The sequence below is a fragment of the Megalops cyprinoides genome, chromosome 14 (genome assembly GCF_013368585.1).
Source record: "Megalops cyprinoides isolate fMegCyp1 chromosome 14, fMegCyp1.pri, whole genome shotgun sequence".
Taxonomy (NCBI): Eukaryota; Metazoa; Chordata; class Actinopteri; order Elopiformes; family Megalopidae; genus Megalops; species Megalops cyprinoides.
In genome coordinates this window covers 20,021,879-20,036,458 of record NC_050596.1, presented here as the reverse complement: position 1 = coordinate 20,036,458, position 14,580 = coordinate 20,021,879, and the positions used below count along the sequence as shown (strand labels likewise).

At 42.9% G+C, this 14,580-nt stretch overlaps 1 protein-coding gene across 4 annotated transcripts in view; it reads left to right on the top strand.

Annotated features, from left to right (window-relative positions):
* The first annotated feature begins 9,176 nt into the window (after window positions 1-9,176).
* The window catches only part of LOC118788772 (glutaminase kidney isoform, mitochondrial-like), a 42,166-nt gene continuing 36,762 nt past the window's right edge, over window positions 9,177-14,580 (top strand). For 2 of the 4 annotated variants that reach the window (XM_036544828.1, XM_036544829.1), the window contains exon 1: window positions 9,177-9,584. In XM_036544828.1, the coding sequence (XP_036400721.1) occupies window positions 9,292-9,584 (293 nt within the window). In that variant the 5' untranslated portion in view covers window positions 9,177-9,291. The remainder of the gene's footprint in view (window positions 9,585-14,580) is intronic. The other 2 variants (XM_036544826.1, XM_036544827.1) reach the window with 1 other exon arrangement.

Sequence of the window (14,580 nt, the reverse complement as noted above, 5' to 3'; positions counted from 1 at the left end):
CTCTTCACTTAGTAAAACCCACTGGCTTTGTTGTCATAAACCACATGCAATAGTCTTTTCTGGAGTATATGTCCAAAAACGAGTTTGGTTAATTTCATATTTGAAGTGCAAAGACACACCTCTGTTTTAATATGCAAATCTTTGTTCATTTTTCAAGTGCCAACATTAATAAAGGATGGGAAAACAAGAGAGCCTGAAAAGCAAAGAGAAGCTTACTGTATATGAGTCCAAGAAGTTGCTGGAACAACTGGTTTTTAAATCTTGAGTTTCCATGGATTACAAATTGAGGCCCTCAGATGTTCATCTGACTTCCCTCACCTTTTACAGTGTATGAAATATTTATTGAAAATAACATAATGAAGTAATTATTTTTATTCCTGCACCGATAAGTAGACTACTGAGACAGCTTCGCTCATGAAGCACAATCAGTTTCAAAGATTTAACGTGAGAGATGGCCCGCTGGTGTTCCTAAATGATGCTTTCCTAAATGATCGGTTTTGACAGAATATCATTGGCTAGAAAAGGACATTTTGTACTGTATGCAAGCATGCTACTGTGAGAAATGTAAAGTCCTTCTGAGATCCCCCCCCTTGTACGAAAAGGAATCGAGGTAGTGAAAGCTGTTAAATCATGTGACCAAACAAGACCCGATTGCACCTCAGCTACTGCAAAACACATGCAGCCCTCAGTGACCTTTGTTTAAGGATGTTATGTGGACTCCTACCTTTGTCCAGTGTTGGTAACTGTATTCTACCACTTTGTAATGAGTTCTTTGAATTCTTCTTTGTGTCCATCGTAGCTTTGCATTGGCCCAAGGGGCCATGCCTCATCATCTGTGGGATAAAACAGTGTTCACTGTTAGTAGATGTACTTGTTTGTACTTATCACTGTGTGCGAGTGTAGGGAAAAAAAACATTCTGTTAGGTAATGCACCAGTTGTTTTGTAAACACTAATTTATTTAATTTGTTATACAGCACATAAACATTAAACTTTATTTTTTGAGATCTGATGGTGGGGTCATTTTTATTGTTTTCTTTTTTGTTATATCACATCACACGACATGATTGAGAAAGTGAATGAGTGTAGTCATATATCAGATATTTGCACCGTGGGAATTACTGAGGAAACCAATTTGATTGTAAGCACCTTGAAACACCAAGATGAAAGTCACACAGATTCTATCTAGAGCTGGCTTTATGTTTTTAGTTATACAAGGGATGTTTTATTGTGGATTTATATCTGATTTAGAAAAATGCTGATGATTATGATTGTTTGAGAACTTCAAAAAAAAAAAGCTTGACCAGCCAACACAATTTCTGAGAAATCTGCTGGGGAGATTGAAGAAATTTCCGTTCTTTTGGAGGTGGAGAGAGAGTCTGCACTGGAAATTCACTGTAGCATTTAATAGATGAGAGACAAAAATGTTTGATATAAGATAACACCTACAGTGCATTTCTGATTGATGGCTGAGGCCTAAGCACTCTGTCAGAGCATCCTTGCATTAGGAGATGCGTGTGTTTGATACTAACCGGCTGCTCATTGTGCACTTTGTTACAAAGGTGAAGCTGCAGACGCAGCTCGTAGGTTTCCCCAACTCAGTCATAGCCACGTTGATGAAAGAGCATGCCAAACACAAGATTTGCATAGCTGGAAATTCTGCCGCATTTCTGCTGAGGTGAGCATGACAGAATGAGAATCTTAAAGTATGACGGTCCACATAGCAACCACAGGTGCCACTTCACTTCAAAGGGAACTTGACATAGACAATAGACCTGTGTCTTGGTCAGAGGTAAACACATTTGGTTTTGGCCATGCCCCTGAGTGGGGCTACTCTTCTCCAGATTGTAAGCCATCAGGTTTTCCAGCTTTTTAAACAACTGGTGGTCAGAAATACAGAGGTGAGCTAATCATGTCAGACACTGATGGACTGCCATGCTGAGGCATGAGTAGCCCTGCTTTAGTGGATGGAAGTCATGTGACCCACCCTGATACCATTTGCATTCCCTTTCATTAATCTTGCTCAATGAGACTGTGACGTGTGCATGCAAATGCTGTCTCAATGGGGTTCACACAGGCAGTAAATCAGAGAACAAGATCTAAGCTGCAATGATGCTTGTAGGATAATTTCCGAAATGGTGCTCTTTTGATAACTCAGGATATTTATATATGATTTCAAAAAAGGGGCAAAAGTGTTTAAAGTGACACTGATAAAAAGCAAGGTGATCCAAAATTCAAGGCAGTGAGACTGGAACAGACAAAAAGCCCTCAGGCCTTTGTTTCATTACTGGCAGGACCATTCTATGAATTACGCACATCGCCCACATGCTGTGACCATAAAAAAAACCTTCATTGAGGTATGGGAATCGGTTTTATTTTCCTCAGAATTTGATTTTCCATTGATGTATGTTCTCAGGGCTGGCAATAGAGAGCTGTCATGTCTTTTGCTGGTCAATAAGAAGAGGTTCCTGATGACGCTGCTGTTGAAGTCATATGGTCTTATGGAGCAACCTCCAGTCCTGAGACCACTGTGTCAGTTTAACCACTGCACCCACTTCAAAGGGCTTCAGCGAATTCATGAAAATGTGTTCCTTTAGTACTGGACTTCTGTTACTTGAAAATGGCAGTCATGTGCATATTGAGGGATGGGGGTTCCAGTGGCAAGGAACAGTCCCTGAAGTGTCTGCTTTCTACATTAGTGTCCACACGTTTAATAAAAGGTGCAGGTCTTCTCACCTTTTTGTTTGCCACAGGGACTGTCACATCTAGGGCTGTCAGCTCTGCTCTGGAGGAAAAAGGGGGAACGCGGGCTCTGTGGGTAAACCTGTGGCCTTCGCAGTTCATTAGCATGTGCATCATATTTACACATTCTGAAACCGGGTAATGAGTCACTCTTACGCAGTTTTGTCTGTTTTCTGCACTTATGCTCTCTCACACACGCACATAGGCCAGCTTTGTCTCCAAATCCGTGCTGATAAGCAACCCCCCCAGAACGCCCACGGCCAAAAGATGCCCTAGTCCTACATAGCGGCCCCCTCAGGGATGTCGCAGATAGGTCGCTACGGCGAGACCAACCGTAGGCTGCATCAGAGGCGGTAGGAGGGAACACACCGCAGAGCCGAGTGCGACTGAACCAGCGGACACGTCGTCATCTTCGGTTAACAGCGCGTGAAACTGACTGCACTCGAGCGCCATGTGGGCGGCGGTAAATTGTCTTTTCTTCTTTTGCAGTGGGATAAAGGACTTCTATTTTTCTAATCCTCGGCTCGCAAACCTGTGCGGCGCAGTGTCAGCGCTGGCTTGTTAAAAAAAAAGCTGTCAGATCCTCTTTAATTGCCGCCGTCGGAGCCCCAGTTGACACCTCTCCCACGTTTTTGAGCCCCCCTCCCTCCCCCTTTTTATAATTCACATTTTAATCTTAGTAAGAAGGAGCCCGAGAGGGAATGTGTCAAGTTACCAGATGAAATGAATCGCTTTTTTCAGCATATTTTGAAGAATTTTATGGGAGTATTTTGCGGTGTGTGTGGGAGTGCAGGTGGGAAGATGTTTGTATGTATTTCGTTTCTGCATAGCAGTATATTAATTTTCACAAATTAATGCACTACTATCATTAATGCAGGCTACAGAGGAATGAAATATAACACAAATGTACACAATAAGTGTTATTTCCATTTACATCATGCACATGGTGTATGAAAGCATTCATAAGTGAGTATCACTATTTGATTCTAAATGTTAAGGAAACGCATTTGATTTTTTGCACACACAATAATGATACTGAAATTGCAAGACAATGAAGTGGAAATCGCAGCAGATTACAAATATCTTGGAACCCACGTTAGCAGTAAATTTAACTAGGCCTACAGTGTAAACGTTCATGAAGTCTATTCGAAAGCAAAGCAGTTTACGTTTCCTTCAAACGCCCAAACTATTCAAGGTGGCTCGGGAGCTGATGTCACTTGTGTAAATCAAAAGATGTCCAAACTTGTTACATCGCAGGCAAAGTAAAATGATTTGGATGAACACCAAAGAGGCTCCATGTACCACCACATAATGCTTACAAGGTATGATGATATCTCAAAGGACTACTCTCATTGATTATGCAGTACATGTGTACATATACATGTGCATGTGTGTGCCAGTTTACATGCAATTACATGTTTTATAATGAAATTTTACATTCTGTAAATTATGTCATTGTGTAGTGTATTTTGTGTTGTATTTTCTAATAGTTCCTATTGTGTTGTGTGCGCCAATAACAGAATCGAATGCTTGTAACACGATGTATAAAGATCTATGACAAGAATGAATACAAGCGACAAAAAGAACACACCATTTCTCAAAAAAAAGGTACTGGGGAGTAAGTATGTTGATATTCTCACCTGTTATTCTGTGTAGGGTTCCTGGGTAGGTATTCCTTTGAGACCAATTACATAAATTAAACAATGTGGGACAAACACGGGCAGATGTTGTAGCTCCTATAAAGTGGAACCCTTTTCCATTTCTGCATTTGTTCTAAAAAATATAATATTTTGATTTCAGGAAAAAAAAATTCTACGTTGGATAATTGGATAAATCTGCATTATACTTTTATAGTTACATTACAGTTGTCCCCTGGATGAAGAAATTAATTTTAGGCTGTCAAATTAAAACTGCAATATGCTTGTTTTGCGCGAGGTGGCAGTACAAGACTTTTTTCTGCATCTTGAATTCGATTCAGTGCTTTGTGAAATACAAGATTAAAAAAAAAACAAAAAAATATTTTAATTCAATTATTTATTCTGCAACTGAAAGGACAGAGCGTGTATTTTTGTCTATGAGAAATATTATGGATTCCAGGTTTTACTGAAACGTAGAAAATGGTAAAATATAACAGCGTAGCTAAATGATAATTTGTATTATAGTGCTGCATGATGTCTAGTTTGCATCAGATTTTAGGAGTCCATGGGTATTTTATGTCTGACACGTGGCATTACTAATGGCAACAATCTGATTAATATATTTTGTTGGGGAATATGCGAAATCATACTACTCCACTGAGTGTCGCTGTTAACCATAAAGAGCGAAATATGACTACGAATTGGTTTTCTTTTTCATTTCTCAAACTGCGTTGCCGAATTAGCGATTTTACCCCTAGACACAAGCATTTGGAGCGATCGAGTGAGATGTATGCTCAGAAGCCCCAAGTTATCTAAATACCCCTAACGTGTTGCTGAAATGCATGGTAGGCTACCAGAAATGTAAGATTAAGCACAAGAGGGTTAAGTAGGGTTAAATTAAGCTTTGCGACTTCTGTCAAACAAAAATACGTTTTTCATTGATTGCTTGATTGATGTGGAGAGCAGTATGGCGAATTTCTGCTCTGAATAACTGGAAAGTGGTCCTGGCACATGCGATGGTTAAGAAGAAGAATGTCAATGGAGTTTGTATTTAAATTCAAACCGATATCTCTGATCATTTTTGATAAATTTAGAGGTCAATGCATCGAACGAGTGGGGGAGTCAGTTGTTAGCTAATAGAGGCCTAAGAAACGCTGCAGCGCCTTGGGCATGCGCATCTCTCAATTTGTCGTTTTCGGTAGATATGATCAAGGCTGATCAGGAGACTAGTTCGCAAACTGGAGTTACCTGCGACATTCCTGGCGTATTTTTTTCTTTCTCGTTGGTATTTTCTTAGCTTACCGGATACTTAACAATGATCATCTGTGTAACTGTAAAATACTTTATCTGTAAAACATATTAATAAATAATATTTTCAAATGTCCGGCTGTTCATCCAAACATGAATAGATTGGGTGAAACATATCACACGTGGCAAAGTTTGCCAGTTGACGTTGGTCCATTGGCTTTGGTCCATGAATACAGCACCAGCATAAAATGATCACCAAGGCAATGATAGTATTTGACAGCTATAACCAGTTTAAGAAATAATAGAATAGTAGTCATTGCTGTGCTTCAGGATTTATGTAGAAAATACTGACACAGTGAACTCCCAAATATTTGATTCTGTACCCCTGCACTTTGGATTTGTAAAGATACAGTTTGGGATTGAAGTGCAGACTGTTCAAGTTGAGAGCATTTCTATCCATATCAGATGAACTGTTTAGAAACTACAGCACATTTTGTACATAACCTTCCCTTTGTAGAGTATAAATTTAAATGTTTTTAAATGGTATTGAAATGCTACTGATCAAAATTCTTGTTGATTTGTATACCTTTTTAGGGCCGCTCCTTTGAGCATGAATTTTGAGACATTCAAATGCAAATAGTTCATCCAAAGCCTCTCGCATCTTTTTTTTTTTCATTGTTTTTTTACAGCTCATATTTTTCAAATGCAAGGACCAGAAAACATTTAGCACATACCAACCACTGAGAGGCTCTGCTCACTCAACATGTCAATGTTAGGTCTTGCACATCTCTCACAAAGCCCACCGCAATTACGTGAGCGAACTAACTTCAGCTGCTCTACGTCTCATGTGAGAGCTCTCAGGTCTGCCATGTCACGGCATCTCCCCTTTTTTATTACATCACCACAGCTGATTGTTGAAAAGGAAGCAGCTATGCTGACTTCCTTCCTTGAGGGTACAACAAGAGTGCTACACCAAGATGCAAAACACCCAGAACTCAATTCCTTGATCCCTTCTTTAAACTTGGGAAGAGTAAAACTAGCCCTTTTTCCTTAGAGGGTGTGGCTATTGAATTGGAGCCAAGAGGAAAGAGGGAGAAGTATTTCCTCTCTATGTATGTCTCTCCCTCACTTGCTCTCTCTGAGTCATAGAGTGCTGTGGTGAGCGTATCTGTAGTCTCAGTGTAAGAGAGAAGCTTCTAGAGCTGGAAACCTCCGGTGCAGTGGGTGACTCATCGCTAAACCATTAAACAGAAAGGGCAAAAAGAGAGAAAGTCTCTTGCAGATTGCAGATGTTTACCTTATACTGGCAACCTTGCAGACTTTTTTGTATTTTACCTTTTGGTGTTTTTGTATCCAAAGTTGTCTACAGCAGTCAAATTCAATTTGTACAACTTAATTTTTAAAGATGACTTTAAGTCCAAGACTAGCTTCATATCTCCATTGTTCCTTTTTAACTCCCAAATTTTGGTCAAAAATAAATTTGACAGCAACAGCATCTATGGGAATATGCCACGGTTATTCTTGGCTAACTGAGAGGCATGGGCCTTTGTATTCATCTTTTGCACACACACACACACACACACACACAACACTGGGAAACCTGCCTTCTCAGCCATTGAGGAATGGATTGTGGGGAGAGGGAACTGTTTATTTTAGGCCTTGTGAGAATGTCACTCTGATTTGTGTCACACTTGATCATTCAGCCAACACTGGTGCCATTCCCCTGGTCTGGCTGACTTCCCTTTCTGCAACTGCTCTTCTGGCAGGAAGTGTGCCCTGATGTGCACTGCAGAAAAAGAAAGGAAAAGGAGAGAGTAAAAGGGAGATCAAGAGGTGTGCTGTCAGGTATCGTTTCCTCTTAATCCAACTTCTTTCTTTCCTAAAACCAGTTTGCATATTTGTTCAGTAAAGGTTTGCTGCCCACAATTAAAGAATGACTCAAAATGTGACAACAGATATTGACAAATGAGAGTGAGGATATGAGGATGCATGTCATATCGATAATAATATTATATGCAAAATTTTTGTTCAAACTTCCCAAAGTGTTTTCCTGCAGCTAAGATCAGGACACAGTCAGATGGCAGAAAAGGATAACACAGAGCACAGTGTTAATAGATCAGAGGAAACAATTATTGTTGGGTTATTGTGTGAGTTAAGAGTAACATTTTACAATCAAATCATGCAAACCATGATGTGATTTAAGAAATGGTGGCAATACAGTTTTACCGACGAGGCTAATGAGTGGTGTCGGGATCTGAAACATTTGCATGAGCAGTGTGGGTTTGGAAGCTGTGACATAGTGGAAAATTGCCTCCTGCCTCAGAGATTGGGGCTTAATGCCTCAAAAGGCTGTGGGCTTGTTCCTGCATGGGTCATTAATTTGATCTAGTGTAAGTTCCCCTTCTCTTATGTGTTATTTCTCCAGGTGAGTGCCTGCTTCTCCAGGGTGCTGACTTCAGTAATGGCCGCAGGATTTACAGCAACTGGTTGCTATGACAACATGCAACCCTGATGAGGAGGGATGAAGTGGTCAAAAGCGCAAAGATGGAGCCAGCCAATCAGCCTACACAACTGTTGCCCAGCACGGTATATTGTGACATCACCCACCACTGTGATCTTCTTCCACTAAAGGGAAAATCATTTCTTTTTTCTTTTTACTTTTCTTTTGTTCCCTGTGAGAGTAGATCCAATACACTTTAAATATTTCCCATAATTCTGAGCATCTACAGGACTGAATGTGCAGTGTCAAGAAACTAAACCACTGCCAATGTTTCTCCTGGGAACCAGGCATAAAAAATGTCAGTGTCACTTTTGTTATACAAGAGAGTGGTGCTTTATTATTAAACATTTACTTGGGGCAGTATGTATGTATAAATTGTCATGTTTCCATGACTGACTACACATTTAGGCAGTAAGGCACGCAAATGTACATGCTTTGAGCTCATTGGTTTTCTAACTCAGCCAATATAGTTTAGGACGTTGGATCCTTCTCAGGGCAGCAGATATTCCTTACATTACAACAACGTTTGCAACTGGATATTTACTTAATTAACTAGCCGCTTTCCAATATATTGCAATAAACCAAAGACATTTGTCCTTGGATGGCCGTTAGCTACTGTTTATTCTCTATAATTTACTAGGTTTTTTTATCAGGGATGAGAACATGTCCTGAACTTTGCATTCCCTTCTCTCTCTGAATTCACAGCTTTGTAAATTGCATAAATTGCGTCTTTACTGCTGATTTGAACACCGATAATTTTAGCCTCTGTGAGAAAGTGGTCAAATCCACGTGTTTGCCGGCGTTGTCTCCCCTTAGTCCTTGCCCTTCACGATTCCATTTTTCATTTATGCGAACCGCATATGAGCAATGCGATTGGCTGAAACTAAATGATGCAGACTTTTTAATGAATGGCATAATGTTTAACCAATCAGTGCACTGATATGTGATACGCAAAATGTCACTTCTACCAATGGGACTCGCGAGGGGTGTGAACGGAATGATTTTGTCCACTTAACAGCAACGTTACCATACAGATTTATTCGTTGCGATCTGTACAGTGGGATTGAGCGCGTCTCGGGGACTTGCACAGAAACATTTTAATTCGATTTCATTTTCCAGAATTATCTAGAGGAAAAATTCCCTTCAACTAGCTTGACAGGATTGAAATGTTACAGTTTAGGTTCTCAACAGTGCTGAAGGAGTTGTTTCAATCCAACCTTAAGCGTCCTTTGACAGGTATTACCAGAAATAAAACGTCACCAGACACCTACTGCTTTAGTACCGCCTGTCCCGATGTCAACGTGTTATCTAAACTGAAGACCTTCCATGCCGGAGGACGTCGACCTTTACTGTACCCCTCCACGGGGGTCAGATCCCTGTGCACGAAGACCGAAGGCGCGGTAGCGGCGACTGAGCAGACGAATAAAGATGGAACCGGCAAAGAGGCAGCGACAGAGAAGTAAGGAGAAATGTGGAAACATTAGGTGGCGAGCTGGCTTGCTAAAATAAAGTCTTCATGTGAATGGTAAAAAAAATCTTTTGGGGGAAAATTTTTAGGTATAACATTTATGAATACTGTAGCAAGATAGGTACAGTAGCTAGCTGGCAAGTCCTTATTGTACAGTCCAGACAGAAAGAGTGACGTCAATTTCGGAAATGATGCTAAAATATTAGCTAGCGTTAGCTAGTTAAAATGTAGCTACTTCGGTATTGGCTCATGCCAAGCAAGTCTGTCATGCTTAGTTATCAGACTAATCATATCGAAGCCCAAACAGTTCGCAGTATGTTCTAATGTTTGAGTAACTTTAACTACATATTTAATATAACGGCGGCAGCAAGGAAACAAGTTATGTTATCTTATCTTTCTGATAGAGGGATCCTGGCACAAACGCCAGGAATAGCTAACCAAAGAGACTAAACGATAGTGTTGGTCACAGTGAGTAGGTACTGTAACGTTTAGCTGTTAATACAACACGTTTTATTCTGGAAGTCTGGAGCCGTAATGGGATGGCCACCGTCCAAGACAAAGCGCGGATCTGACTGATAGCTATGGAATGTACGTTAGCTTGCCCAGTAACCGTCCGCACCCATCAACAAATGGGGAAAAAGGTTACTTTATGTCAGCCGTCATACATTTTACGGTACTATATTCTACAAAAACGACTGCAGAACAAATTCCGCTGGCAGATCATCCTTTCAGATGATTGAAATCTTAGAAATCCGCGTCCAGAAATTTTAAAAAGCACATTGTAAGCACTGCGCGTTGGCAGGGCAGCTAGGAGTTGAGTCATCAACCCGACTGTAGCTGGGCTCTACAGAGGAATTTGCCATCAGACTTTGGCTAATCTCTGGGGATGTTTTGTCGTATTATCCTTTTACACACGTTCCAGCACACCGTGACTCACTAATTGTGCGTGCATATGGATTTAAACACACACACACACACACACACACACACACACACACAAATCCAGTGTAGTGCAGCAAATGCTGCGCGGCTAACGTGCTGGTTCTGCGTGCGTGTTGCAAATTGGCCTTTACGCACCGGCACGCAAACCCGTTCACAGATTGCATTTCATTTGTGTCCTCTACCAAACCACCTGTGTCGCGTGATACAGTTGCAATCCTACACCTTGTAACATGATATGTAAACAGTGCCCTTATGGAAGGTTAACGTCATGCAGAAGAACACGAGTAGGCTTGCTCCTCAGTCAAACTCAACTTCAGTTACTGAAGTGGACTGAAAGCCTGAATGTAACAGGCTTTCACGCATTAGAGTCTGATAGTTCAAGATGTAGAATTAAAGCGGTAGTTACTGAACAGATTATTTTGACTCCGAAGCTTGGCATGAGCTTAATCCGACAGGCCATGCCTTTACAATGGACAAGAAAGAACTAATAAAGGATAAAGTAGGTATCCTGTAGGTCTGTGTGTAGCAGGACCTCTACTGAACAGGTTTTCTTGATCTTGGGACAGTAATGTGGGTCCCTAGACAGCATTTAATATACAGGTCAGTGCTGAGGTGGGTGTGGTGATCTTGGTTTCTTAATCCTCTACATGTCAACCTCTATTAGGGCTGACCTGTGTCACACACTTTGGCTTGTGTGTGTAAACGATGCATCGTTGCATCTCATGCCTCCTGCACCTTCGACTGTTGGCAGTAAATTATTGTTGACCCTCTTCCAGTAGACACAGGTTTGCATTCTGACTGGAATCCATGACACTTACAGTCACCGGCACAAATAGATTCACTTTTACCAGCCATTTCCATACGATGTGGACACTGAGACCCAATTACCACTTGGAGGGCTGGAAGGAAGAAGTTGTATGCGCTCAGATGCACATCTAAATGGGCGTACATTTCAGTCATTTATTCATTAATATCATTTAGGGGGCATGGAAAGATAATCACAACACCAGGGTGTGGGGGGGGTGGCATGCTGGGATTGATCTCCAGGCCCGTGGGTGTCGAGGGAGATCACATGCTCCTCACTGCCTCCAGCGTCACCATGACAACCCGGCAGAGACAGCGGCGTATGCGCGTGCTTGTGCTGGCCTCCCCTCCCCCACACATACACACACACGCACTGGGGCTATTTTCAAAGCTGTCTCCGACAGGGCCGCTACAGGGACGAGCGAGGTTACCGCACTCAGCGCTACCCCCTCAGAGGTGGAAATAACAGCGCTGGGGGAAGCCGAGCGCATGCAAGTTATTTTAAAGAGAGAGGGAGAGAGAAACGGAGTATTTGGGGAGGGGGGTGCCAAGACACACTTCCTGTTCCCTTGTAGACACGTGTGTGAGCCATGTGGCGCACAAGGGCGGGTTTCATTTTCTAATGGGCAGAGAAAAAGCCAGACTCCGTGTTGCGTTTTTTAGTGTGTGTTTGTAAGGCAGGGGCTGCTTTGGCAGGCTGTAGATATGTATTTAAGAATGGCAGCCACTTCCTGAAAAATATATTTAATGAGCTTTTGAAAAATCGATTGCGCTTCAGAGTATTGCCAGCACTGCCAGCCCCTTCCCCCCATTACACACTTGCACAGTCTCACGCACTCTGCTGCAGGTTGTCGTGGTGCGCTGGGTAGGGGTCAACGTACGCTTGTAATAACTGAAATTAATACGACCTTAAATGTTGTAAGGTTGCAATATAAAGGTGGTGCTGTGCTGAATGATTCAGCTAAGAGAAACAGATCTTCCCAAACAAATGGAATGGATGTAGTGGTTGTTTTTTTTTTTTAAATATGGATTTACAAATCAGTCAAAAAATAGTGATAATGAGTAATATTGTGTGTTCATGGATGGGGCAGGCTGTAAAGGGTGTGTCTGGCAAGGGAAAGTGTTATCTGATTGGATAGTGAGAGAAACGACTGTCTCCTCTCTCAATGCCTCCTGAAGGTCATCAACGTGTGGTTTATCTCTGTGTCTCCGTGCAATTCCGAAGCACCCCCCCTCCTTCCCCACCTGCTGGCCGGCAGATTGAATGTCGCCCTTGTGGGATCCTCCTCTCCCGCTCTGAATAGACCCTTTCTCATCCACGCGCTCCCCTTGCACTCTCTGAACCCGTCCATCAGACGGCTGGTCTTCCACCGAGCCCCCGCGGGCACAGGCTGCTTTCCAGCTGAGGACGTGAGCGCCGTGCGCTGTGCGAGGTGCAGCCCGCCACGCCGCCCCTGGGCCCCGCCGTCCGTCAGCTGCCATCCTCCTGAGACCGGCATGCTCTAATTCTACTGGAAAGGGCGAATACCCTGTCTGTCTCACTCCCCGTGTAGTGAAGGACCACTCAGGCCTGCATGAAGCAGTGCTGTTTTTTTTCCCCGTCTATGATTTATTAATCCCATCCCTTGAATCCCATGGAAACGGTTGCCAAGGGCGTCCCGGGCTCCCAGTCAGAGGTGTCGGTGCTGCGGAGGACTGCATATGCTACGGAGATGGAATGTTGAGTGAAGAGAGCTGGCGGGGCTGTGGATCGCGGTTGCCACGTACTGCGTTCTTGGTGTCTCGGCTCTGTTGCTCAGGTCCGGCACTCGGCCTCTGTGAGGCAGTAGAATGCAGTGCCTACGTATTTATAAAGAGCCATCATGGAGCGTAGGTCGTAAGAATACGGTTCATGCGCCTTATCACGCCGGTTCCCTTATCAGCGGAGCTGTTATTATTTCTCAAGTGAAACAAATATCCGGCCAGCTTCCCAGCGCCCGTGGTGGAGAGGGCTAATGAGGCTGATGTGAGCCACGCTGGTTTATTACCCGGGGGACTGTTCTCACTCTCATTAGGAAAATGGAATGGAAGATAAGGACTGCCATGCTCCATGCCAAAGCTGTCAGTGTGAAGAGCTGTGCTGGGAGAGCTGAGTGTTTTTCAGGGGCAGGGATGACTGACAGTTGAATTCTAACAGCATTGCATTATTTATTTGCTTAGCATACCCCCTGGGTGAATGACGTAGCTTGCCGTTTTTTTAAAAAGTGTGTTTTTCATGTCTGCAGCTACGTATTTACAAACCCCTGTCCAGGGTTTTGCCCAGGGCTGCAGTGGCTGAGCCACACCGTGGAGCTGAGCTCGCCGGCTTTGGAGCCTAATCTCCGCGCCTTGCTAATGCATGCTGGCGCAGAGGGCCAGTATAAACAACAACCCATGTGGAATGGATGACGCCTCAAAGTGTCATTCATGTTTTTACACCGGCCTTTATGAGCAGAGTCCAGCAGTGTTGGCAGGACCATACAGTACTGTAGTGTTGTAGATGAACACAGTCTGCGTCACAATGTCCTTGAACTAGAGGTTGCAAAAAGTGCATTCTCATGTAGGTGACAGTGCTGCACTTGATATCAAGCATTTGTCTGTAAACACATTAGGTAGTTCAGTGGCAATAATGGCTGTGTGTTTTTTACTATAGGGAAATTTGTCATGCATATTTTGTCCTTTGAGGTACTCCCTATGTCCTTTGAGATCTGGGATCTCCATGGTGACTGGCTTTGACTTGTGACCACTGTGATACTGCTAGAGAAGACGTGTGATCTGAGCAACAGTGGGGAGAAAGATGGGGGGCGGGGGGCAGGGGGTGGGGAGCAGAGAGAGAGAGAGAGAGATGAATGATGAATCAGTCAGGGCTTTATCGTCTGCAGGGCTAATTACGACAATGCCTTTTTATTTCAATGGTGTTCGTGTCAGTTGGATTTGATATGGGAGCAGCACCAGCTGGAAAGGGAATTGCTGAGGTCATCTTTACCCTAAGGGCCTTAGATAGCTGAGCATGATGCATAGAGGCTTATTTCTGGGCTGCAAGAACTACCCCCTCAGGAATTCCTTTTTTTTCCCTTTGATTTAGAAACGATGAAAAAACTGCAGTGTGGAAAATTCCTGCAGACTGCGCTACTGCAACCAGTCCACAGATTTCTGAAAATATTTCCTACAAGTGTTCTGCTGCAGTAAATGAGTCATCAGGGCATCTTTATGGTTATTATTT